This window comes from Epinephelus moara, chromosome 7, assembly GCF_006386435.1.
Source record: "Epinephelus moara isolate mb chromosome 7, YSFRI_EMoa_1.0, whole genome shotgun sequence".
Classification (NCBI taxonomy): domain Eukaryota; kingdom Metazoa; phylum Chordata; class Actinopteri; order Perciformes; family Serranidae; genus Epinephelus; species Epinephelus moara.
Window position 1 is genome coordinate 13,055,027 of NC_065512.1, and position 26,596 is coordinate 13,081,622.

Consider the following 26,596-nt stretch of genomic DNA (forward strand, 5'->3'; position numbering starts at 1 on the left):
AGATGCGGTTCACAAGCGTACACTGTGACCTGTAAATTTTGGCCTGTAATTTAAGCTTTTCATCGACCTTCTCAACAATAAAATGATGAATTTATCCCTCCAGTGTGTAGTTTAGGCCCCCTTCTCAATGACATCTGATCGTTATGTTCCCAAAAATCATCAGTTGCCTCCTGCAAAATGCCGTGTACTGTGACACCTGCCATAGCACCGGTCACTGAATGTTGATTGTTTTGTCCGGGTGAGTGGAGGGGGCGTGGCTTAGCCATAGGTCAATTGCAGTTAAAAGCTGATACAGTCTAATTCAGCTGTGATTTGATTTTGAATCATATCAGATCTTATACAATGTGTTACTGTGCAGCAACTGCCAGATATCTTGCTGTGAAACTCAGTACAGTCATCCTTGATTCCTCAGTGGTGAATTCTACTGACTTTGGTGATCCACTGACTTTTTCCTCTAGCGCCACCGTGAGGTTGATATTGTGGGTGTTAAGTCAAATGTCTCAACAACCACTGGATGGACTGCCAAGGAATTTGGTACAGTAATAACCTTGGTTATCCCTTAACATTTCCTCCAATCTGACATTTTCAATAATACTGTAATAGTACTGCATTGTTTAGTGCAAGTCATAAACATCCAACAGCTCTGGTTAGCAGTTGGTCAACTAATCAGTCTGAACCAGTTTTTTATATTTTACTTCCATGGGCAGTATTAGAAAAGTTTCTCCTATGTGTAGCCCTTAAGCCGGCCACACATGACCAGTAGTAAAACTCCTCTGTGCTGGTTGTGCAATTGTTTTCCTACGGGGAGAGCATTGGCGCCCAATGAGGTGGAAGTGCGTCACACCAAGCACTGCAGTCAGAGTTCAAATTATTTCAACTTTGTTTGACACTGAGCTTTCAAAGCTCAAACTATGAGATAACCGCTGTGTGTGACATAGGCAGAAGCAAGTAGCGACCATAGAAGAAGACGGTAGCGCCACATTTAAGCAGGGGTGGTAGAGACTGATGAAAGAAACTCATCCTCTTCCCCAAACTCTATAACACAGCATTAAAAACATACCACGACCTTGCCAGGAAGAGTGAAGCATGGTGAAATGTCAGCAGTCAGAGGCTACTAGAGTTGTAATCTCTCAAGACAGATTCTGCAATTTACATTGTAGAATCTGTCGGTAGCCCTGTATGAAAGACGACTAGAGAGGGGGGAGGGCGGGGCTTTGAGTCTGAACGATGCTGCGCTTTAGCCAATCACAATGGAGGGGGTGGGGCCAAGACGTGCAGGTGTCCCCAGGAAATGTGTACCTACAGAAACAGCAAGCTCCGCGTCCATAGCGACTGCTCCACCCAAAACGCCGTCTCGTCAACGTGAAAAAAATATTTTTTCCAGCGGATGTCTTAGTTACAACATGATTGAGCTAACTGGAGTAGTTTCATGTCGTATCCGACAACGGGAGGCTTTTAACAGATGACGTCCTGATGTTAGCTTTGCTAACTGTCCCTGTCAGCTGCAGCCACTGATGCTTTCTAGACATCGTGATTTCCCATAACTGAATAAATACCACACATAGCAACACAAAACTGCTTTGCTAGCTCAACATGTTGTAACTAAGATATCCGCTGGAAAAAATATTTTGTTCACGGACCATTTATTGAGTTATTACCTTATTTTTATACAGTCCATGGTTATTACAGACACCGCTAACGGCTAACATTAACAGCTAACGGTTAGCCCAGCTAATCTACAATAACCATATTAATTACGTGCACACAGAAATAGTAACGTTTGTTCAATCATTGTGTTTATAGACTTAACAAACATCAAATTAGTCTACACGGTGATATAGTGACATGAAAAATGTGATATATAGCTAAACTCTGCTGGTTTTCTACCCGAAGTATTTGTAAACAACACGGCGATTCCCTGGGGGCATCGCCGTAAGTGAAGGGCGTGAGGCCCCTGCACTTCCGTTAGTCGAAAAACTCCGGGCTGTGCCTCCAGAGGTAAAGGAAGAAGATTTTTTTTTTTTTACCGATGGATTTCCAGATTGCTAGAGTTGTGACTTGGCATATAGTTTGCAAACGTAGCTAAATCCAATGTTAAAGTCAGCTGAGGTGTTTATGTACATTAGGTATGACACTGTGATTAGGGCTATGCTTTGTATCATTAGTATCTTTTCTAACTCACAAATCCATCTATCCATTCATTTTCAACTGCTTATCCAAAGTCGGGTCATCTGGGATGTTTGAGCTCCTCACTCTATCTCTAAGGCTGAGCCCAGCCACCTTTCTGAGGAAACTCATTTCAGCCACTTGTATTCGCCACATCATTGTTTTAGTTATTACCCAGAGCTCATGACCATAGGTGAGGGTTGGGACGTAGATGGACCAGTAAATCGAAAGCTTAACAGACAAAACAAAATGGTCTTCTTTTTCTTCTTCTTTGAAGTTTTAACCCAAACTAAACGGTCTGTAACTGCAACAGTTGTTATTGACTATATGACGTCTACCTGTGCAAGTGTCTGCTCTATGTTTTGAGCCCTACCACACGGTGAGTAAGGAGCAAGTTTCTTATCATGCGAAGATGCGCACACAAGGTAAACATGTCATGTCTGAGACTTAGCTAGCTGCTGTGCTAGATCTGAGATTATATTTTCATTGTTATCAATTAGCCTGTTCATCACTCAGTTTAATGAGGTGAGTCACAGTTACATCAGACAGTAGAGCTAATCTGCTAATCCACCGGAACAAAGAGACACAGATTACACACACACACACACACACAAATTCAGCAGTACTCAGTAGCGTGCTGTCAGCAATTGAATCAAGTTGTCTGCAGGAGAGATTAGCTACACGACCGTCTACACAAACATGAGTGTCCAGTTCACTTTAGGTTACGATGAAAGCCTCTAGAAACTGGAAACTTTAACTAAGAAGGCCGAACGTATGCAGACTTCCAAACATTACACCTGTATATGAAACCACGGGCATGAATCTGCTGCTATAACAGCCTCCATGCTTCTAGTTTGAGACTTCATCACTAGCAGGGATTTACTTCCATTCAGCCACAAGAGCATTAGTGAGGTCCAGCACTGTTTGTGCATGGTAAGGTCTGGCTCTCAGTCGGTGACCACAAACATGAGATTGATCTCAAACTTTGCATATCAGTATTAGATAACTAAATAAATGTATTGCACAACATGTTATTTCAAGTCATGATAAAGGTTTAGTGTTTTGTTTCACTCCTAATGCTCTACTCATCTTTTTTCTAGCTGAAGCAAATGCTGTTTTCAGCAAGACAAGCTTTGATAAACCCTAGGAATGGGTACCAAACTCTTTACTTTTAAGGGTGTTGACCAAATTATGTTGGTGCTACCCAGCACTGATCCTCATTCAATCCATCTTTGCCAAATTGTGGTACCTGAGAGTGCATCTGGGTGATGCCAAGATGGAAGCCAGTCACAGAGCTCTGCGGAGCCACCAGGGTCAACTTCAGACAGGAGGAAGAAGCGAGCTAAAGCCAGGAGGCCGGCAAAGAAGTTCTGTTGGCCGCTCTGCTGGCTTCTCAGTGAGCCAAAACTATTGCTGTAGTGCCCATCTGTCGCAATAGTTTTGATGTCTGTTTGGTCTGTTTTCTTTTCTTTATTTTTTTTTAGTACTAGCCTCGTATTACTGCTAGACAAGCAGGCACACATACACACACACACAAGTGGACAGACAGAGACAAAAGATTAGCTCTATATGTGATTAGAAAAGAGCAGAGGGGCAGAATAGCTTTTTAGTCTACTACGTAAATAGTTATATGAGTAGGTGTCAATAGGACGCTTCTTGATAACATGTTCACCACCAACAAATTTATACAGTGAGATTAGGTCAGTGTTGTGCAGGTTAAAAGGTGGTAGCTAACTAAGCTTTATAAAAATCTCCCTCAGTTTCGTCTGCTATCAAATCTTTGTGCAGATTTCATGTTTTACTTGTTTCACTATAACAACTACAGTGAATTCAGGCAACTTGTACCTTGACCAGCACTCGTTTAAATAAAGTTCTGGATGTTGCTGCACCCTGAGGTTCCCAGACGCCTGTTTCCCAGGTGCACTGTAGTGGGCGGTGCCTGGCTGACACTTAACACACAATAGAAATGTTAGAGTGCCTGGCTGACACTTAACACACAATAGAAATGTTAGAGCGCTGGGTGTGTATGGATTTAACTCGCACAAAACACACTTTACATTTCAGGTTTTCTATGTCGACCGCAACAGAGACGTTACAAGCTCCTCCATAAATGAGGAGGTCAAAGGTCACGCACACACTACCATCTTCATGTCACCATGGCATCGGTCTGACACGTTATCGCTGGTCACCTGTCTGTCTGTCCGTCTGTCTGTCCGTCAAACCAGATTACCCATGAGGCCCTGCAGCAAAGTCACAACTTCTTTAAGTGTTTGTCTTCACGCACACACATGAATGGCTCGCAGGTCGTGTGTCAGCTCGCGTGGTCACACTACACATCAAACTGTGACGGCTTTTGTGACTTTACACACCGAGGCGGAGGAGTCTGTGTGTGTGTGTGTGTGGGTGTGTGTGTGTGCGCAAGGTAAACAGTCAGCCACTCGGCTGCTGTGCGGACATTAAGCCTATTTTCCAGCCAGAGGTCAGCGTGAAAAGCACATTGTTGTTTGAATCGTGGCGTCGCAGAGCGGGCAGTCCCGTCACTGCCGACACCACCGCCACTTCTTAACCTTCAGGTCCGAACATTCAGCTGCACAAAGGCGAGCAGGGAGCAGACACTTTCAATTTCCAGTCTGTTTTTTTGCTGCGTGAAGCAGCTGCAGAACGCTGTGCGGAGAGTGAATGGCAGTCAGTGACAAAAGGCGAGCAGTGACGCTGTATAGAGTCCGTTTCCATACACCCGGTCAGACAGCGGGATGGATTGACTGCAGTTGTTTAACAGCACAACAGACTGACAGGCCGGCGGCAGCAGCGGAGCTCACGGGGACGGCCAGACTGAGCTCACCCAGGCCACCAGCGGCCGTCACGACTCCTCCCAAATCAATTGTCTTGTCAATCCAACGTCAGTTTTCTGCTTCCTTACAGAGCTGTAAGTTTGGGCTCACAGTCAGGAGTCGGCTGGTGCTGTAAGGTGTCTTAGGGTCAAAATGACGCCATCAACACACTGTGCAGCCAGTAGGACTTAGGTTCAATAACATTTTATAGAATCCAATTATAATAAAGGTTTTCCTTTAAACATTTGCGTATCAGAAGGATAAAATAACTCCAACTCAGTGATGTCTAATCATTTTTTTCTTGGCTGAGAAGGCAGAAATATATTATATATGAAACTAAATGTACAGCATCTACCTATTATTGACCTTTTGCTAAGCTCCGCCCCTTTGTGATGGTCCAACAAACTGCCAGAGTAAGCATGGAGCCCACACTGCAACTAACTGCACTCCCTGAAGAAATATTATCATATTTTTGGAAGAATGAAACAGTGATTCCAGAGAGAAGCANATGAACAGTGTTTGGCTTCATCCCCGTGCTGCTGCCAGCACCCGGACTTTTACCACCAGATGGGCAGGGATCTCCAGGGGAAGATACAAACTGTACAAACTGTACAGATTTCACTTCTCACATGTGACCAACACAACCTGCTGTATCAAACAGTGGGCACTGAGCTGTGTGTTGTTATAACACTCCTCTAGTTTGTCTCTGCTTTACTGCCACGTGTGTGTGTTTAGCTCTGTGTTACATATTAACCGGTATATCCATGAAGTCAGCGAGCGTCTCCATAGTGACACGAGGACAGAAACCTGCCTCTCTTTTTCATATTCAGGGTGAAGACTTTATTAGTTTGTCAAAAAACAAACTTTATTGTGCAGCAGCACACACTCACACCCACCCACCCAGTTACTATACAGAGGGTATCAAACATCAAACCCTTTGACACCACTTTTATTTGACACTATGATTTTAATGCAACCTGGCAACTCAAAGGCTGCTCAGGACAACACGGCAGTCAGTGTCAATAATTTTCTGCCATTTCACTAACTGAGTAAATTATATGTAAACTATCATTTCAGAGAATCTGATAAAACTGGACGTTTAAAGCCTTTAATTAATTACTTTTGTCCACTGACCACAGATGCACCAAACTATCATCTGTTTTTATCAACAACATCCGGCAGCTTCAGCTTTCGGACCTCTGTCAGAAACTCAACACTTCTCCTTGACAACACTGGGATTGTTTACCATGGAAACGTTTTAGCAGCGCCATGACGACCTGCCGCTGGTCAGGCAGGGAGATGATCTGATGGATACTTGATCTCTCTGCATGTACCTGTCTGTCTTTCTCCTGAGAAAAATATCAACAAATTCAATGAGCTCATCTCCTTTGAGACTGTGTGCGTGTGTGTGTGTGTGTGTGTGTGTGTGTGTGTGTGTGTGTGTGTGTGAGAGAGAGAGAGAGCATCAGTCACGCATTGTCGCTTAAGGACTGAGGGGGAGTAATTTTAGGCATCCAGGATCACTATAGGACTAATAATAACAACATAATTTTTTTTTGGATAACAATGATTCTGATAAACCTGGAGCGACGTCACTTTTCTTGTGCTGCTTTCAGACGCCTTTCACAAGTATTTAAACCTTCGAACTCTGAGCTAATTAAAAACATGCGAAAAAAGACAATTAGATACTTATTAAGAACTGTTCCACAAATTGTTAAAAAAAATTAAGAGATTGGAAAATTATTTTAAAAAGTTGGGGGAAAACTGTATTTGTAATCATCATTACTATATATTTAAAATTATGCTACAGGACTATTATAGCCTAATTTTTAAGCTCTTTTTCCAGATCATTTCCATGTTTGTTTTTAACTTTCTTGTCTTTCTTCCTTTCCTTTCTTGAGCAAATTGGTGCAATTTCTTTCAGAAACATGGGGGGAAAAGGCAATGAGCAACTTAGTAAGAAATGTCCCAGGAATTGCAAAAAATTAATCGGTTTAGATTTTTGTTTTGTTTTTAAAAACTAGGAGGGGAAAAAAAAGCGAGGGAAAAACTATATTAGAATTATTATTATTACATATTTAAAATTATGGTACAGAATTAATATACTGTTTAATCACTTTTTCTGGTTCGGTGGAGATTCTCAATCATCCAGGTCATGGTAATTGTAAGTGCTATATTGTAGGCAGCTGGACTTGCTTGCCTTTCTTGAAGACATTTTGCCTCTCATCCAAGAAGCTTCTTCAGTTCTACAGGACTGGTGCGGGGTCGCAGGCTTTAAACTCAGTGTGGGTGTGAACCCTTGCAACCCTGTGAAACAACAGAGCATATTTACCGTGCACCATATGAACAGTAAGGGCTCATTTATGCTCCCTTTTCGTACGAAAATGTATACTTCCGTTTCAAACGATGTTACCATCGCTGCCCACATACTTCCATGCGCCCTTTACGTTGGCATGGATGTTAAGCAATATATCCACCAGGAGGCAGCCCAGCGTCAAAAGTTTATGACAACAACAAACTTTAAAACAAACATGGCGACTGTGGAGGAGATATTGATAATGTACCTCTTGCATAAAAGATAAAAACAGAGGCAGCGTTGTAGGAGGCGGTGGTCGGTGAGGCCATTAAATACATCGTGACTGGAGGACGGAGAATTCTTTTCTCTAGTAGCCTACTGCCGATGAGAGAAATTGAATTGTTATTTCTTCTTCGTGTCTCACTAGAGCTACGTATCAGGTAGTGACAGCAACACTGCCCCCACGGTTCCCGGTGGTACTGCTCGGTTTGGTCCGTATCTGTAAGCTTTATGGAAACGTGCAGAAATACGGACGAAATGAATGCGGAGCACGGACAGAAGGCTCCGTCCGTATCCGGATCCGTATCCGTTAAAGAAAAATAAGGTTTGTTTTGGTCTCGCTCCCTTTTGACTTTAGCTGTTTGTTTACTTTCCTCACTTCTGTTTCTCTTCTCATGCGCTGAGCTGAACTGACAATCAGAGTGATTTTATTCACCTATGGGCTCCGCCATGCCGACTGAACATGCTGAATCGGCCAGAAAGGGCCGATAGGAGCTGATGAGGGACAACAGTGTGAGACACACTGCACCAACTAGGGCGACAGACGCTCACCTATAGCCAACCATCGACAGGTGTGTCAGGGCCTGTAAAGTACCTTAACAGCCTCTGTGAGCTGCTCCAGTGACTCTAATGTCAATATCAGGATGAGAGTTTCACATGCCACGCAATTTTTTTGAATTTTAGAGACAAAATTACATCGAGAGAGAGATGGAGCCTTGGTGGTCAGCAGAGCTAGGCAGTGAGTGTGTTAAAAAGAGCGGCAATGAGAGAACAAAGTGAGTAAACAAGGGAGATAAAACTTAATTTGCTGATTGTTTCGTCACAGTAGCGTAGAAATAGATATTGCTCTTAGCAGATTGTCCACTGTAGAGACATGTTTCAGTCTCCTTTTCCATCTCTGTGTCTTTATCTATTCATTCATTACATCGGCTCAAACAACTGGGTCAAAGAACAACACATGACTGAGTCATCGGTTTTATTTGTGTGATGTTCATGGTTCTTCAAATGTAGTGGAAATGCAAACAGTAATGTGAACAAGGGACTTTTAGTTCCTGAGGTTAGGGACTCTGGCTCCGTAGTTCCTGGAACTGTTTGGTCATAAATGGCTAATTGGTTTCTAGTTCACCCTGGATCCTAATGCTGACTTGGGACCTTATCCAACATGGGTTGTTATATTGGGTCCCAAGTGCCATCTCAACCCCCATTTCCACCCTGGATCCTAGTGTCATCCTGGGTCCTTAAGTACAAAGCAACTGCAAGCATCTTTTACTGGTCTCAAGGAGGTGACTCATGTTTAAGTCTGTAAATGCTGCAGTGGAGTCATGTTGGTGACAGTGAGGTTGGGTCTACATTTTTTTTGGGGGGGGGGGCTTTTGGTAATGGTGGGGGTCTAGCAGAGAGAAGAGGGGTGTTAGGGGAGCACCTCTCAGGAGCTCCTGAACCTGGTCAGAGCTGTGGGGTGTGAGCGACGGCAGGAGGTGCACTGTGTGTCTGTGTGTGGGGTCATTAACAGGGCGAGGTCACAGCCTTCTGGGAGCAGATTATAGCAATGATCTGGATAATGGAGCTGCTGTGTGTGTGTGTGTATTGATCTGTGCTGGTCTACGGGGATTTATAATGCGGTCTCTAAATCTGCCTAATGATGGGCTGTACAGGGGGTCAGGGGTGTATGTGTGTGTGTGTGTGTGTGTATGTGGTTACATGGTATTGACTGCAAACTACAGACACACACACACGCACACTGTCTACCAGTGTTGGTGATGTAAACAATATGCTGAATATTTTGCATCACAGGCCTCCTCCATATTAGAGCAGTATACAGGTGTCTACTCTTACAAGTACAGGCTAAACTTAATCCATCCAGTATTTTTCTGAGTTTTTGAATTGAGGGACCAAACAACAGTCCAAGACCTAAAGATATTAAGTGTTATGTTAAGTATTTCATACAGTGGTATGAAATAAAGAACTGGAACCAAAGGAGTTCTGGCAAATCAAGAAGTTTTTTACTACGCTAACAATTTATTGAGTTAGCCAGTAAATGATTAATCACAAAAAAATACACAGTGATTAGTGTTTACACTAATCAAAGGAATTGTGCTCAAGTGTACTTAGATACGGGCCTGGGTCCCTGATGTGAAAGACTTCTAAGAGTCTACAGCTGTGCTAGCGGCTCTATAAGGCTCTATTTAGGCACAGCAAAGCTTTGAGCAATATGCTAATGTCAGCATATACTTCTAATGACATTCTCATCAGCATCAGCTGAAGTCTTTCGGGCTAATTGGTGAATGTTAGCATGCTAACGTGATGACTGTTATACCTGTTAACATCAGCTAAGAAGTTAAATTTGCTAAAGTCATTGTGTTTTATCACAGAGTCCAGCAGGCGTCCCAGGTATCTCAAGGTGTTCATCAACCCCAGCAGCCACAAGAAGGAGGCCGTTCACATCTACAGAGAACACGTGGCTCCGCTCTTCAAGATGGCTGACGTCCGCACTGACATCACCGGTCAGTCCACCCACCTATTTATTTATTTGTTGATCATCTTTACAGTAAACAATAATAACAGTTATTAAATTTGAGACTGATTTTTGGATGATGTCACACCTCACGTGTTGTTATAAAATTATATGTAAGTGCAGCAGAACTGTGGTTTTAATAGTTTTAAATGTCCCTCCTTTATTATTGATATGAGATAAATCAGTGTGTGTGTGTGTGTGTGTGTGTGTGTGTGTGTATGTGTTTGTGGAGGAGGAGGTCCAAAGGTCAGAGTTAATGGCAGTCTCTGGTCGCTAGGTAACCTGATACAGGGGGCGGAGCTTAGCCCATCTGTTGTGACAGGGGGACAACCTGCTCCTCTACTCCTTTCTCCTCTCCTCGTTTCCTATATTCTCCTCGCCTCCTGTCCTTATCTCCTTTTTGTTTCCTCCCCCTCCTCTTTACTCCATTTGCTCTCCTCTCATCTCTTCTCCTTGTTTCCTCTCCGTATCTCCTCTTTTCTCATCATTTCTTCTCATCTTTTCTCCTTGACCCTTCTTCTTGCCTCCTTTCTTTATCTTCTCTTTTTTCCTTATTTCCTCCATCTCTTTTCTCTCTTTTCTCCTCTCCTCTCCTCCCCTCGCCCCCTCTCTTTCTCTTCTTTCTTCTTTACTCTCATCTTTTCTTTTCTCTCCTCATCTCCTCTTTTCTCCTTGTTGTTTCTCATCTCCTCTCCTTATTTCCTCTCTCTATCTCCTCAATTCAAGTTGTCACCCCTGTCGACCTCTTCTTCATTTCTTCTTCTCTCTTGTCCTCCCTTTTTCTGCCCTCTCCTCCTCCTCATATCTCCTCCTCTCGTTTCCTCCCCTCTCCTCCTCCTCCTATCTTGTCCTCTCCTCCTCTCAGCAGATGGTGTGATATCCGTTGTCCCACTTTTTTTTGGCAGCCATCGAACACACACTTGTGTACATGTGACCACACACATACATAAACACTCTATCTCTGTCCATCTAAATGTCTCTCCATCTGTTTCTCTCTCCTTTCCCCCTCTCTGCTCCTGCATGTCTCTCTCCTTTCCCCCTCTCTGCTCCTGCATGTCTCTCTCCTCCTGTCTCTCCCTCCAGTGACGGAGAGGAAGGGTCATGCTCTCTCAGTGATGAAGGAATGCAAGCTGGATGAATATGATGGGTTAGTTGTGTCTCTGTCTCACCTCTTTCTATAAATTTAATTTATTATGGAAAATTCTGCATAAAATATTCTGATGTTATTCTTTCATATGAGGTAGATCATGATGTTCATAGTCTTTAGTACTACACGTGATCTCCTGCACTCAGTACAGCTGATATTTATAATAATATAGACCCCTTTAGAGCAGATGTCACAATGACATCAGTTTATTAGCTGGAGCCAAAACCTGCCTCTCCACCACAGGGCTGTAGGCTAGGAGTCTTAAAATGTTGTCTTCTTGTGTTATTGGGAGCCAGAATAGTGAATCATTATATTGATGGATTGTTTCACCCCTACTTATCAATAGTAGATGTAACTTTGTCTTAGATAACTACTTTGTCTGGGGTTGATTAAATCTTCCCCAATTCGATCCCAGTGTTATTATCACTGACAGAAATGGTGGAGAAAAACATGAATATAAGACACAAGTTGTATGAAACTGTAAGATTCCTTTAATTGAAATAAAGTTTAAGTTGCAAAAGTAAAAGCCCGGTGTTTACATTAACGCTGAAGGTACTCGAACTGTGACATCATCCTTCCATAACAGTCACTCTGAACTGAACCAGATAATTAAACAGCAGTTTACCGTCAGAGGCTGACACTAAAGCACACTGACCCAGACTGATTATACACACACACACACACACACACACACACACACACGCAGACAGGTGAGATCAAACACAACCTGCTGACTGCTCTAACTTCACTGATAAAGTGAAAGTAATATTTTTTGCCTCTGAGATAAATAATACAACAATAATAACTACGAGTACAAAAGCGATAATCAATCTCTCATCACTATCTATGGCCTGTGTGTGTGTGTGTGTGTGTGTGTGTGTGTGTGTGTGTGTGTTCGTGTGCATTCACGTACGTGTGTGTCTAAGCAGCTTTTGTGCTCAATCCTCATAAAGCTTAATGTGCTTAGAGAAGATTAGCTCAGCGTTGCTAAGCTAGCTGCTGTGTGTGTGTGTGTGTGTGTGTGTGTGTGTGTGTGTGTGTGTGTGTGTGTGTGTGTGTGTGTGTGAGGCTGCTCTGGTGAGGATTTGGTTGAAACCTACATTTGCCAATTAGGCTAGCTGTCACCGTGGCGACCGGAGCTTCAGGTAATCCCATACACAGGAGGAGGGGGAGGGGGCGGAGTTTGTTTACTTCACATTTATAGCAAACACGAACTCTGAAGATGAAACTTAATCTTTTTAATGAGCTCCTGAAAACACTGAAAAAACCTGTCAGACAATCAATATGATCAGTACTAATCTCTTACCACTAATACTTATATTAATAATAATAATATCCTAATATAATACCTAATATGCAACAAAATTTATATAAAAATGAGAGAAAAGTAAATGCACATCTGCAGGTACAAACCATAACTGAATGTTTTCTTACTCAGTCGTCCACATGTCTGTTGTTATCAGTTTCAGGATTGCAGACAGGATTTTTTAGAGTCCAAATACCCCTAACAGAACCCTAAGAAACCCACTAATAAATGCTTGAGTAGCCACCTGCTGGACTCTATGTTAAATGTTGTATTTTTGTCCAAATAAAACTGTCTATAAAACAAATAAATCAGTCTAATATTAGCAGAGGTTTAATTTAAATCAGGATCTGTGTGTAAACAAGAAGACTGTGAATGTGACACCCAGTGGCAGTGTGACGTACATGACCCAGCCCTAGTCAGTGCTATTGTTAGTAAGGAAATATTCAGCAATAGTCTGTGGAGGAGCCATGCCCTCTACTGGATGACCATGAACCTGAGGACACCTGTTAATGCCACCAAAAATGAGTGTTAGCTGGATTCCCTGTCTGCCATCAGGAGCTAAGATTAGTGAAGAGTCTCTTAAACGTAACAGTGAAAGTCCAGACCATTGTTTTATTCTGCAGAGACACAAGTTGTTTTCTACCTTTTTGTCCGTCTGTCTGTCTGTCTGTCTGTCAGGGTGGTGTGTGTAGGTGGAGATGGCTCGGTGGCGGAGCTATGTCACGCTCTGGTCCTCAGGGCTCAGCTGGATGCTGATTCTCCAGAGAAACCAGTACAACCAGTGCTGCCGCTTGGAATAATTCCTGCTGGTGAGAGACAGGAAACACCCTCATTTAGATCCACACACTATAGACCTATGCTGCACAGAAACACATACAGTAGATCCACATTATGTAGGAACTACCAACCCTCTATCTGTCTGTCCATCTTTACAGGTTCCACAGATGTTGTTTCCTGTTCTGTTCATGGAGTCAGAGATCCAGTCACTGCAGCCCTGCACATCGTCCTGGGTAGGTTCTACCTGCTCTATATCTATGTTATGATTGTCAAGAGTGGATTCTACCTGCTCTAGATCTATAGTCAGATTGTTTTAGGTAGGTTCTATCTGTTTTTTTTTTTACAGTTACGTTTACCCGTTGGGTATAGTTGCGCTTACCCGTTCTACATTCATAGTCACAGGGTCCAGGGTAGGTTCTACTGTACTTGTTCTGTGTTTATACTTTTGTTGTCCTGGGTGGACTGAGGGGACCTACTTGTTCTTCCTTGGTGGATTCTACCTTCCCTAGATCAACAGCTGCATAGTCCTGGGTGGCATCCACCTATTCTTGCTCTGTAGACTAATTGTCCAGGGTGAGTTCTAATTTAATTCAATTCAATAGAACTTTATTTATCCCAAAGGGAATTCTTGTGCCAGAGAATGCTTCAATTACAGTAACAAAAATTAATATTTTCAAAGCAGTAACAACCAGAACAATCAGTGGCTTCCCCAGGTCAGGGTCACACACTGGACATACACCCATCCATTTTCAATCACTTACCCAAAGCCGGGTTGCAGGGGCAGCAGGCCGAGCAAAGTGCTTCAGACGTCCCTCTCCCCAGCAACACTTTCCAGCTCCTCCTGGGGGACCCCAAGGTGTTCTCAGGCCAGATGAGATATGTAATCCCTCCAGCGTGTTCTGGGTCTGCCCCAGGGCCTCCTACCAGTTGGACATGCCCAGAACACCTCTAACGGCAGGCGCCCAGGAGGCATCCTGATCAGATGCCTGAACCACCTCAACTGACCCATTTCAACACGAAGGTGCAGCGGCTCTACTCTGAGCTCCCTCCGTATGTCTGAGCTCCTTACCCTATCTCTAAGGCTGAGCCCAGCCACCCCACGGAGGAAACTCATTTCAGCTGCTTGTATCCGCGATCTCATTCTTTTGGTAATTATTCAAAGTTCATGACCATAGGTGAGGGTTGGGACGTAGATGGACTAGTAAAGTTTTGTCTTTCCGCTCAGCTCTCTCTTCACCACAACAGTCCAACTGTTGCGACAAACTGCCGATCTTAGGCTCCATTCTACCCTCACTCGTGAACAATACTTGAACTTCCTTGCTTGGGGCAGTAACACTCCTCCAACCAGGAGGGGGCAATCCACCATTTTCCAGCTAAGAACCATGGCCTCACACTTGGAGGTGCTTACTCTCATCCCAACTGCTTCAAAACAACATTCAAAATATACAAGCCATAATTATATTTGTTCTAAAATCTATAGTTGGCTAATCCTGGAAGTTTTCTACCTGGTGTAGATCTACAGTTACATTGTCTTGGGGGGGATTGCAAGTGTTCTAGATCTATGATTACTTCCACATGCTGGGTTCTACTTCCTCTAGATCTACTGTATATTCACATAATCCCAGATAAACTCTACCTGTTCTAGATTTTTCTTCCCATCGCACTGGGTGGGTTCTATAGTAGAACTCATCTATACATACAGAGAGTGGATTCTACCTGTTCCAGATCTACAGGCATGTTGTCCTGGATGTCTTCATCTACTGTCACATCATTCTTTACCTGTTATAAAACTATACTCGTGTTATCCTCAGTGGATTCTACCAGATATAGGTCTGTTGTCACCTCCCAATTGTCGTTTCATTTTAATTAATTGCGAGCGACTCACAAGGAGCCAATCAGAAGCTTGTATTCATGTTGGATTTTGCTGTGATTGGCTGATGGTCACTCAGACTGTTTAAGAACAAACAAACCTACAGACAGACGGTGAGACAGGACTCTCGAGGCGGCAGACAGACACACAGATGTCTAACAGCAGGATCAGTTTCACTCTAAATCACAGGTTTACTCTGCTCACTGTAGCCCCGCCCCCTCCATCTCTCAGGGAAACCTGCCAACCAATCAACTGTCAGCAGGGTTAGGCTGCTGTGTTTGAATGACAGGTTGTGGTGAGATGGTGGTTAATTAACACTAATTAACACTGGGAGCTGTGTGTGTGTGTGTGTGTGTGTGTGTGTGTGTGTGTGTGTGTGTGTGTGTGTGTGTGTGAGACAGATGGGAGTATTCAGTGGCACATATGAGACTAATTCCTGGACAATAGAAAACAGTTAATAACTTCCCAGGCAGGAAGCTGTTCCCACGCACACTCAGTGACAACAGGTGAGTTCAGATGTGTTCCCGACACGGCCAAGGTGAACATACCTGAACTGTCTGTTACCGTCAGCATGACCTCAGTGTGTCTCTCAAGTCTATACGGTGCACATCAGGTCACAGCCAGTTAGCTTTCCTTTTTGGGGTCATTCTTCCTTCGTTGCTCTTTGCCTTCTTCCCATATTTTTTAAAAGAAATCAATTTCAACCAAATTAATTTGGAACGAGAAACTTAATAACATAATGCTTTTTAGTCCATACATTAAACTCTATAGTATATTTATTACCTGCTGGTCAAAAAACATAATTGGTTGTGCCTTTAAGAAGCGCTGCAGGTTTGATCTCACTGACACACTGACTGTGAGACTGAGCATCTCACACACACACACACACACACACACACACACACACACACACGCACACACACACTAATAACATACCATATGGAGAGGAAATCAGATTCTATCCAGAGAGAAAGACAGGCGGTCAGTCAGACAGACAGGTGGGGAGACAACAGTTCAGTAGGTTACAGCAGGTATGTGGCCAGATGGCATGGTGTGTGTGTGTGTGTGTGTGTGTGTGTGTATGTGTGTGAAGCATCTTACTGAATGGTCTTGATGGTGAAATCAGGCTGATGGAGTCGATTGTATTTTCATTCCAGTTACTTCTATGGTGCTGGGTTCAGAGGCTGTGGGAAAATAAACAGCAAAAAAAAAAACAATCTTAGTAGAAGGTCAGCTTACTGAATATTTTTCAGCCTCATTTCATGGGCTCTGTCAGCTGATGGACGGAGTTTGATAGTTTAAGAGACTGAGAAGTTTCATGTGTTTCTGTTGGCTCAACAGAAGAATCTGTCGAATCATTTAAAGTTATTTAAATTCATCTTCTTGCTTTGGAAAACATTAAAAGTGACAGATTGTCTTTTAATCTTCACTTTCACTGAGAGACACATTTGTCCTAAATCTGCTGTAAGTGTCTTCTTGACTCTGCGGCTTCAGAGACTGGTCAAACTGGACTGATATATCAGCCAGAGACTGGTCACTCTACTGCAGTCTGATTCCACTGAAGTTTATACATATTAACACACACACATACACATACACACTCTTCGCCCCGACCCCTTTCTGTCACCCATATTTGGAGTGCTGCTTCTCATGAATATTAATGAGGCCCTCACCATACGACCACTTGGCCCTCTGACAGGCTGTGTGTGTGTGTGTGTGTGTGTGTGTGTGTGTGTGTGTGTGTGTGTGTGTGTGTGTTGAGTTTTCCTGATAAATATTCATAATTGAAAATAATCTCTCATCAGTGCTTCATCTCTCTGTCTGTCTTCAGGTCACCTGCAGCAGGTCGACATGTGCAGCTTCTCGTCTCTCGGTCAGTTGGTGCGTTTCGGTTTCTCCGCCATGTTTGGCTTTGGTGGGCGGAGCTTAGCACGGGCGGAGAAGAAGAGGTGGATGCCTTCATCACGGCGACGAGAATACGCTCTGGTGAAGACGCTGGCTAGGCTGAGGTAAAACACACACATATATAAACATTTACATGTACTTCTAGATTTTTGAAATGTCATTGGATTGCTAGGATCAAAGAACGTTAGTGAAATTAGTCATGTTGCAGGCACTTGTTTTGTGGGCCTCACGATGAGGAAGATCTACGTAAATTTGTATCCAGGAAGACAAACTTTTTCGGCTTCATGTGCCACTGGCCAACGTAAATAGGAATGAACGATGCTGCTCCTATGCTGTATCCAGCTCTCTTTATACATCCATGATACATCCTCACAGAGCTGCTAGAATGGCTGCAGATTCTGATTCTGGTTTCTAATTTCTTCTTCTCCTCTGTCTTCCTCAGACCCGAGGACTGTCAGCTGTCTTTTCTACCAGCGAAGAAATCAAACAGGTCAGAGTCACACACAACATTGGCACTGAGGGAAATTATCCAGTACGTGGTTGTTTCCAGGCTCTTTACCGGATTATTGACCTGAGCGGGGCGTCTTCATAGAGAAGCATCATGTATGTGTTTATCTGTGTGTCCTGTTGACTTATAATAAACACACCTGTCTGTCATGTTTCATCTCGTCTTTCTCAGAGATCAGCATCAGGACCAGGACCCAGATTCAGGTGAGACTCCTCCGTCTTTAGATGGACACTTGTGGACAGGAGATCAAAGCTGGTTTAGATTTCCTCACTGTTTTTCTCTCTGTGATCGGTCGGTGCAGAAGGGGAGGAGTCCTGGACGACCAATCAGGGCCTGTATCTGAGCATCAGCGTCATGTCCATCCCCTGTCTGAGTCCACACACACCTCACGGACTGGCTCCCAACACCAGGTACATGACCAGCAGCTCATCCTTGTGAGGATGTTAGTCAGCTGTGTTGAGACCTTGAACACACCACACTGCGGGTTCATTTCATCATGTTTCTCCTCCACTTCCTGTTTGTGACAGTTTGGCAAACGGCAGCGCAGCATTGATCGCAGTAGGAAACACTTCCAGGTCAGAGTTCATCAAACACCTGAAGAGATACAGCAGCTCTAGTGGACAGGTGAGAGCAGCTGTCACTCAACATCCCCACACTCTTTATTAAATACTACAGTGTTGTTTAGAATAAGACTACATGGGTTTGGGACAGGGTTTAAAATCCAGTATCAGAATCAGTATCATTTTGAATCCTTTACTGGATCTTATTTTGTAGAAGCTGCCACTTTAAAATTCCAGATATTGTCCAGACAGAAAACTATATCCAAAATGGCCGACTATCTGACCCTAATGTGGACAGTGCTGTCTCACTCTTCACCTCGCTGTCCCGAAGGCTCCACCTCTCACAGGGCAAAAATAAACAAACTAGTTAGTGAGTAGATTAGCCTGTTTCTGCCTGGCCCGGCCTGAAAGACCGCACGCTAACCCACTTACTATATATACTGACAGCGTGGCGTTCACTGTCCTGCAGAGTAAACAGGCTGTTTACTCACTGACCTACATCCTGTTAGCCTCCATCCTGATGGAAGAGGATGGACAGCTCAGAATCAAACACGACAAGATGGGGCAGCCGACACGTAGCCTTGACAACCTCGGATTGAACCTCACCTGAGTCAGACCTGTCAGGTGGAGAAAGGAATCCAGAATTTCAGCAGTGTGTTGAAAAAATCAGAAACATCTAAACTACTTTTCTGTAGTTTAACTCTTTCTGTTTATCAAGTGGCCGTCTCCCAGAGTCACAGTCACTGCAGTGTTGGAGGAAACATCAATAAGTCCAAACTTACATAGCATACACGCATACACTGATGAAGGTCTAATAGACCGAAAACTCAACGATAAAGTGAAACACTGCATAGATACACGTGTGGAAATCTTTTCTACCAGAGCAAGCAAAAGCACCAACAACACACTGTAGAAATACTCTATTACAAATACAAGTCCTGAATGCGAAGATAAGGTTGATCAGGAAAATGTACTTGAAATATTTAAAGTAAAAGTACTCAGTGCAGAGGAATTTCCCCTGTGGGTGTATATCTAAGGATATATTGTAAATGTAATAGTAAGAAAAGTGTGCCGTCACATTAACCCAGAGCTGATGCGTGACATCATCACGTCTTGTTTTGTCTCACCAACAGTCCAAACCTTAAAAATTATTCAGTTTACTGTAATTTAGGCAACAAATCATCATTTGAAACGCTCAAACTGTGAGATGTTTGACATTTTGGCATAAAAAGTGATCCAAATAATCAGTTATAAAAATGGTTGCATTCTTTTTTGGATGATTGCTTAATCAACAAACTCATTATTTAATTACTCATTAAAGATAAAATACTTCTTTATATATTTTGTATGCAGAGGCTCAATTGTTAAGTCATTAGGAACATTTCAAATTAATTTAGTGGAGTAAAAACTACAATATTTCCCTCAGACATATAGTTGAGGTGTAAATATAAAGTGCCATGATATGGAAATACAAAGTACTGATACCTCACATTTTTACTGAAGCCACTGTACTTCAGTAAAAATGTACTTTAGTTAGCTTCCACGTCTTGTTGCTCTAAAACAGATTACCAAACCTGTGAATCTGTTCTGAGATCAGCTTTATTCCAAGAAAATGAGATCAAACTTGATGAGGAAAGACAGACAGAGAGACAGACAGGACGGAGAGAGGAACAGACTGTCTGTCTCTCTGTTGGTCTTTGCTGCCCCCTGTTGGAGCATCATGGTGTTACAGCAGAGGACAGTGAACAGGGAGAAACCCAGTCACTCCTCTACATGATCAAGCCGCTTAACAAGGATCTTAAGGCCTTGACCTTTGACCTATGACACACACACACACACACACACACACACACACACACACACACACACACACACACACACACACACACACACCTCCCCATCAGTCTTACTGTCTCATCTTCTGCAGTTCAGCTTCACATTCGTGGAGACGCATGCCGTGTCAGCGGTGAGGATACGCCCGCGCTCTGTGATTGGCTGGTCGGAGGAGGACAGCGAGGAAGAGGGCGAGTCCAAAACCACGCCCATCATCCAATCAGAGGGACCCGCCTTCCCCTGGAACATCGATGGAGAGCTGGTAGAGATCGCTAACGAAGTGCTCATCAGGTAGAAATCATAAATTATAAATCAATATATTATTACACTGAGTGAAACAGGGCTGCAGCCAATTCTGGATGTCAGAATTTCCAAAATTGTCCAAGGTGACGTCTTCAAATCTCTGTTGAGGCTACAGTGTGAAATAAAAAGTGATCAATTATCCATACAATAATGAAACCACCAGTTGAATAAAGTGCATTTGTGTGTGTGGGTGTGTGTGTGTGTGTGTGTGGTGTGTTCAGGGTCCACCCGCAGCTCATCACACTATACGGGGAGGACGTGGACGAGGCAGAGTCTACCGTCTCCTGCAGCTGCATCTGAGTCCAGTAGAGGGCGCTGCTGTGTTTGTGTTGGGACAAGGACGCTTTGCCATGGTGACCACAGTGACTCAACAGTGCCCTCTCTGTCATTACTGTTTCCATGACGATGTAAACTGACGTAGACGTTTCATTGAAAGCAGCAAAAACACTTGCCAGTAGCATCAGAGCTTTGCAGCTTCCTGTTTACGTTAAAGCTGCATTAATTGATTTTTGTTTTTTATTTTTATTGATTACTGCAGCTTTAATAGCCTGTAAGCTAAAGCAGGATTCATAGTTGTGGGTCAGCTCTATGCAGACCCTACGCTGTAGCCTACACACGTGGCCTACACCATTGTGAGCATTAATACTTGTGCTTTGGTGTGTCACTCTACAGTTACACTGGCAAACCGCTAGTCCGTGGTGGGGGTTCTGTGAAGTGCTGTAAAGTTTAGTTGATTCAAAACACACATTAACGCACATTAAACATGGCTTAATAGAGACAGTTTCAAACACAAGTACACAAATCAGCTTCACTATAACTCGCAGCATTCACAGACAAAGCACTTGTCTTTATCTGGACACATTTTCCCCCACAAATACAACATGCTAATGTTTTTAGCACAAGCCTATGGCATTTTACATTGTATAGATTAGCCTAGTGGCTAGCGGACTCTTTCTCAACTTAATATGAAGCCAGGGACAACAGCAACATTTGACAAAGGTTTTGTTACAAAATTTGGCTCCATTACAACTCACAAGGTTCACTGACAAAACTACTTTCTTATACTAAACACATTTTCCAAACAATTATAACATGCTAACGTTATTAGCACAAGCCTATGGCATTTTACATTGTATAAATTAGCCTAGTGATGAGCAGAGATTTCCTCTATTCCTATGAAACCAGGGACAACAGCAACATTGAACAAAGGTAACGTTACAAAATTCAGCTTCATTGCAACTCACAAGGTTCACTGACAAAACAACTGTCTTATACTAAACACGTTTTCCAAACAATTATAACATGCTAACATTACTAGCACAAGCCTATGGTATTTTACATTGTATCGATTAGCCTAGCAATGTGCAGAGATTTCCTCTGCTCATATGAAGCCAGGATAAATCACACACAAGACTTAAAATGCTATTTTTGCGGAGGCTTTATTGTCTGTGAAATAAAAGTTAGACAGAAATATAGAGAGGAGGTCTGCATCGCCGTGACGTGTAGTTACATTTCTGTAGGGGTGCACGTCAGGCTACAGCATAGGGTGCACTGTAGGCTCTACATCAACACAGAGCCTACACCGTAGGACCAGTGTCGTTTTGACGCAGAAGTATAAATCCTGCTTAACTTGTAAGCTACCTTTAACTCCAGACTGCCTGTGCTTTATGATGTAAAAGTTTAGCACTTGATAGACCTGATTGATGAGGATAGATACTGCTTTTTTTTTTTAAACCAAATTATTGTTTACAATTTAACATATTTTAATGACTAGCTCTTCTAAGAGGACTTTAATATAATTTGTGTTGCCTATTTTTTTATTACGATTTTCATTGTGTTTTTTCTTGTCCAGTTTTTGGTTCTGCTGCAGAGAGCAAAGATTCATCTGTAATTCAAACTGTAAACACATGAGCTAAAATAGTGAACTGAATCTAACACTGTGAGGAGAAGAGTACATTTTTGAGTGTATTATCGTTGTTGTTGTTGTTGTTACTGTTACTGTTAGATTATCGTTTTATGTTGGTGATAGTTGAGCATCTTTCTGTACAGATGAGCAGAACCAGACTGGACGAGCCCAAAGTGTCCAAAGACTGTTAAAGTTTTATATTTCAGTACAACCAAGGTGTTTTTTCTAGACGCTCTTTTAAGTTTTTTTACTGAGATAATGCATTTTGTTAGAGTAACAGCTGTGATCACGACGAAAGGAAAAACAAGTACACATTGTTTAAATAGAAAATCCTTCATTTTAATAGAAAAGTGTTGATAAAGCAGTGAGACTCTCCAGTGCAGAACAACGTTCACATAAACAAAAACAAACGATTAAAATATTAAAACATCTCTCTGTGTGATGTGCATTTGTATTAAACAGATAAACAGAAGGGAGGGTGGCAGCTTTTTTTTTTAAATGTCTGCATTCACAAAATACTGATGGTTAAAAACAATAATTTTTAATACTTTAAAATATCAAAAATTTCTTCAAGTAGTCTTTCATCATTCAACCCTGTGGCTCAATTTGTTGCCGGCTCTGTCACGACAAGTTGCACCTTTTACTGTGTTTTCACACTGATAGTTTAGTTTGAATCCAGGAGCGCTTCGCTGAAGGAGTTAATGACACTGAAGGTTTTTTTTTCAAAGCAAGGTGGCGACTAAGGAAGTATACCTGTGCTTATCTGTAGAAGGAGATCTAAAGCCTCATTTCCACTGCATGCTTCGGCTCAACTCAACTCACTTTTGGCATTAGGTGCTTTCCTCAGTTTTGTTTTTCACAGCTAAGGGCACCCAGTCAGTGTAGGCAGCTGAAATATTATAGTTTTATAGTTTTATAGTTTCATTTTTGTTAGTTTATTTTGTTGTTGTTTTGTTTTTAGTTGACCATTGTGTTGACCATTGTGTAGTTTTGCAGGCTGCCACTTTTTAATATCTGGGTGAAGTGAATTGAAAAACTGCGGTCGCTATTGACGGTAGCTTGGACATTTAAAAATCAAGGGTTTGTACAGAATGTTATCTCTGACCAATCAGTGGTCTGCAGTGTTTTAACTCCACCACCGAGTATCGGTTCATCTTGCTTGAACCTCGACTGACGCAATACCAGATAAAATACCAGGTGGTAGACGCAACCTTTGCCCACAGAAAACCAAAAAAGAACGGTTCCAAGTGAGTCAGGTCGAGCCGTATCGCTAGTGGAAATGACTCATAACATCAGTGACTCTTATATTATCTTATACACTCAATGTCTTTTTACTTATATAATTTGATTAGGTAGCTCGAGAAGCGCTCTATAAATTAAATGTATAATTATTATTATAAAACTCCCACAGGAGGAATGTCATGTTTGTTACCCAAACAAAACTGATTTCTAAACAGTAAAAATCGCTCATACTTTGCCTCACAGGATGTTTGTTTGTAGGATGAAAATGGAAGAGAAGCATTTTTTATTTTCTTTAGGCGGTTGTGCTTTCTGCAGTCGTGCGCACACAGCTGCTGGGCGTAGATTGTTCTCAGTCTCACACGCACACACTGAAGCGGTTTCCCTGAACTGTTTTCTTCACAGGTGGTTAACAGGCAAACAATTTCCTCCTCTGTGGACTCTGCAGCTCTCAGTTCCTCTAGATGTCAGCGCGGTTAAGATGCTTGTTCACCAAAGTTGAGCACCATGTAAAAAACTTGCACCAATTTGCTTCGCCTCAGTGAGCAAATCCATTGAAAGTGTGACTCCCTTGAAGTGAGGTGAATCTGCTACAAAATGTTGCTGTTTTACATGCTTGTGTGACGTCCATTAAAATATCTGTGCTGATTGTTTCCTAAGCCCTGTACCAGCACATCCAGGCAGCCAATACTGGACCAATTCTTCTGTCTGGACATCATCCAGTGTGTGTCTGCAGCACCAGTGCATTAAGTGTCGGTCAGCAGGTAAACAAAATGTGGTAAGATAATGTACAGAGACATAAAGGAGGTTTTCCAGAGAGTTATGAGCCAATCAGAGGCCAGGTTTCCATCCCCTGAGATCATCAGAAAGTCACTTCTTTAGTTTGATACTTCTTACAGGAGTCAGAATGGCGATCATCAATAATTGTCACGGGTGATGCCGCATCCCAGGAAGCTCCAAGGCCCTTAAATTCCCTTTTTATCGATCCTCCATCCATCGCTGAATCTTATCAAGTCTTTAAACTTGTCTGTATTTGTGAAGGCACATTCTGCAAAATTGTTTGAAAAGGCACGTTCAGGTTCGGGTGTGTTCAGGAGGTGTTCACTTGAGACGTTTTATCATCCGTCACGCTCTCGTCAGGTCTGACTTGTTATGAGTCAGATCAGCTGACTCAGTCTGGACAGATTTCATTGGCCGATGACGTTCAACAGCAGCACTTACTACTGTTTTTGGACGAATAGGGTTGCCATATTTTCACACACAGCACTCCATCCATCCGTCGGCACATGATGTCTCATTAAAACTGTCACACAGTGGTTAGAGGTGATGGTCCGGGTTAGGAAGTGCTCTCTCTTTTGTCGTGTTTAGGAACATAGTCCCAGCTGTCTCTCTTGAACTCCTCCTCCTCCTTCTTCTTCTTGAACTCCCTCTTGAAGAAACCAGCCTGAGACACACAGGTAGACAAAGACATGAAGTGATGCTGTTATCTCTACTACAACCATTTTATAAAGTGATATGATATACTGTGCTTTATCTGTAGATCATACTGTAATTTACTGTTATTTATCAGTACAATTAAACTATGGTACAACAACCATTATATTGCAATATAAACACTGTAGTTAATATGTACCATTAAAATCTATAATACTTGAGGTTACCAGTATCTGTGCATTTTTTTGCAATATACTGCAGTTTATCATATGACAATGTTGAGATATACTGCAGTTTCATACCATTAGTACTATTAATACTATTATATTGCAATATACTACAGCTTATCTATAAATTATATTGCAATATACTCATACCATTATGTTGCAATATACTTCTGCTCATCTGAACACTATATTGCAATATACTAATACAATTATATTGCAATATACTGCAGTTTATCTATACATCACATTGCAATATACTCACACCATTATGTTGCAATATACTATTGCTTATGTGAACATTATGTTGCAATATACTAATATCATTACATTGCAATATACTAATGCCATTATATTGAAATATACTAATACCATTACATTGCAATATACTAATACCATTACATTGCAATATACTAATACCATTATATTGCAATATACTAATACCATTACACTGCAATATACTAATACCATTACATTGCAATATACTAATACCATTGTATTGCAATATACTAATACCATTACATTGCAACATATTAATACCATTACATTGCAATATACTAATACCATTATATTGCAATATACTAATACCATTACATTGCAATATACTAATACCATTGTATTGCAATATACTAATACCATTACGTTGCAATATACTAATACCATTATACTGCAATATACTAATACCATTACATTGCAATATACTAATACCATTATATTGCAATATACTGCAGTTTATCTATATATTACATTGCAATATACTCATACCATTATATTGCAATATACTGCAGTTTATCTATATATTACATTGCAATATACTAATACCATTTTATTGCAATATGCAGTTTATCTATACATTATATTGCAATATACTCATACAATTATGTTGCAATATACTACTGCTTTTCTGTACATTATATTGCCATATTATGCAGTTTATCTATAATTACATTGCAATATACTCATACCATAATATTGAAATATACTGCAGTTCATCAGTGCTATTATATTATGATAAGCTAATGGTGATGTTGAGATATACTGGAGTTAAGTACCATTAGTACTGTTAGTACCATTTATATTGCAATATACAGTACAACAGCTTATCTACACATTATAATGCAATATACTGCGGTTTATAAGTACAAGTATATTGCAATATACTACAACTCATCATCTGTGCATTACATTGCAGTATACTCATACCATTATATTACAATATATACTGCAGTTTATCTGTATCATTATACTTTGATATGCTGCAGTTGATCAGTATATTATACAACATTATACAATATATTTAATGTAAAAAATTAGTATTTACCTTCCACAGACACCAGATGAGAGCAGCCAGGATCATCAGACCCAAAATTAAACTGATGACGATGATGAAGACCTTCACTGTTGTTGAGGGCTTCTGGGTAAAAACGGCTTCCACCACCACCTGGAATTGTACCACATATACAATATATGATTACTAGGAACAACTCAAATATGCAG

At 41.8% G+C, this 26,596-nt stretch overlaps 2 protein-coding genes across 2 annotated transcripts in view; one reads left to right on the forward strand and one right to left on the reverse strand.

Annotated features, from left to right (window-relative positions):
* Positions 1-23,440, forward strand: part of cerkl (ceramide kinase-like) — a 35,471-nt gene extending 12,031 nt beyond the window's left edge. Inside the window, exons 4-14 of the mRNA XM_050048261.1 lie at positions 9,945-10,076; positions 11,171-11,234; positions 13,219-13,349; positions 13,476-13,550; positions 17,019-17,196; positions 17,535-17,582; positions 17,772-17,803; positions 17,902-18,010; positions 18,128-18,224; positions 20,088-20,284; positions 20,518-23,440. Coding sequence (XP_049904218.1) covers positions 9,945-10,076; positions 11,171-11,234; positions 13,219-13,349; positions 13,476-13,550; positions 17,019-17,196; positions 17,535-17,582; positions 17,772-17,803; positions 17,902-18,010; positions 18,128-18,224; positions 20,088-20,284; positions 20,518-20,596 — 1,142 coding nt within the window. The 3' untranslated portion in view covers positions 20,597-23,440. The remainder of the gene's footprint in view (positions 1-9,944; positions 10,077-11,170; positions 11,235-13,218; positions 13,350-13,475; positions 13,551-17,018; positions 17,197-17,534; positions 17,583-17,771; positions 17,804-17,901; positions 18,011-18,127; positions 18,225-20,087; positions 20,285-20,517) is intronic.
* The window catches only part of itga4 (integrin alpha 4), a 30,049-nt gene continuing 25,969 nt past the window's right edge, over positions 22,517-26,596 (reverse strand). Inside the window, exons 28-29 of the mRNA XM_050048247.1 lie at positions 26,421-26,540; positions 22,517-24,885 (exon numbers count right to left, since the gene is read on the reverse strand). Of these exons, the coding sequence (XP_049904204.1) occupies positions 24,778-24,885; positions 26,421-26,540 (228 nt within the window). The 3' untranslated portion in view covers positions 22,517-24,777. The remainder of the gene's footprint in view (positions 24,886-26,420; positions 26,541-26,596) is intronic.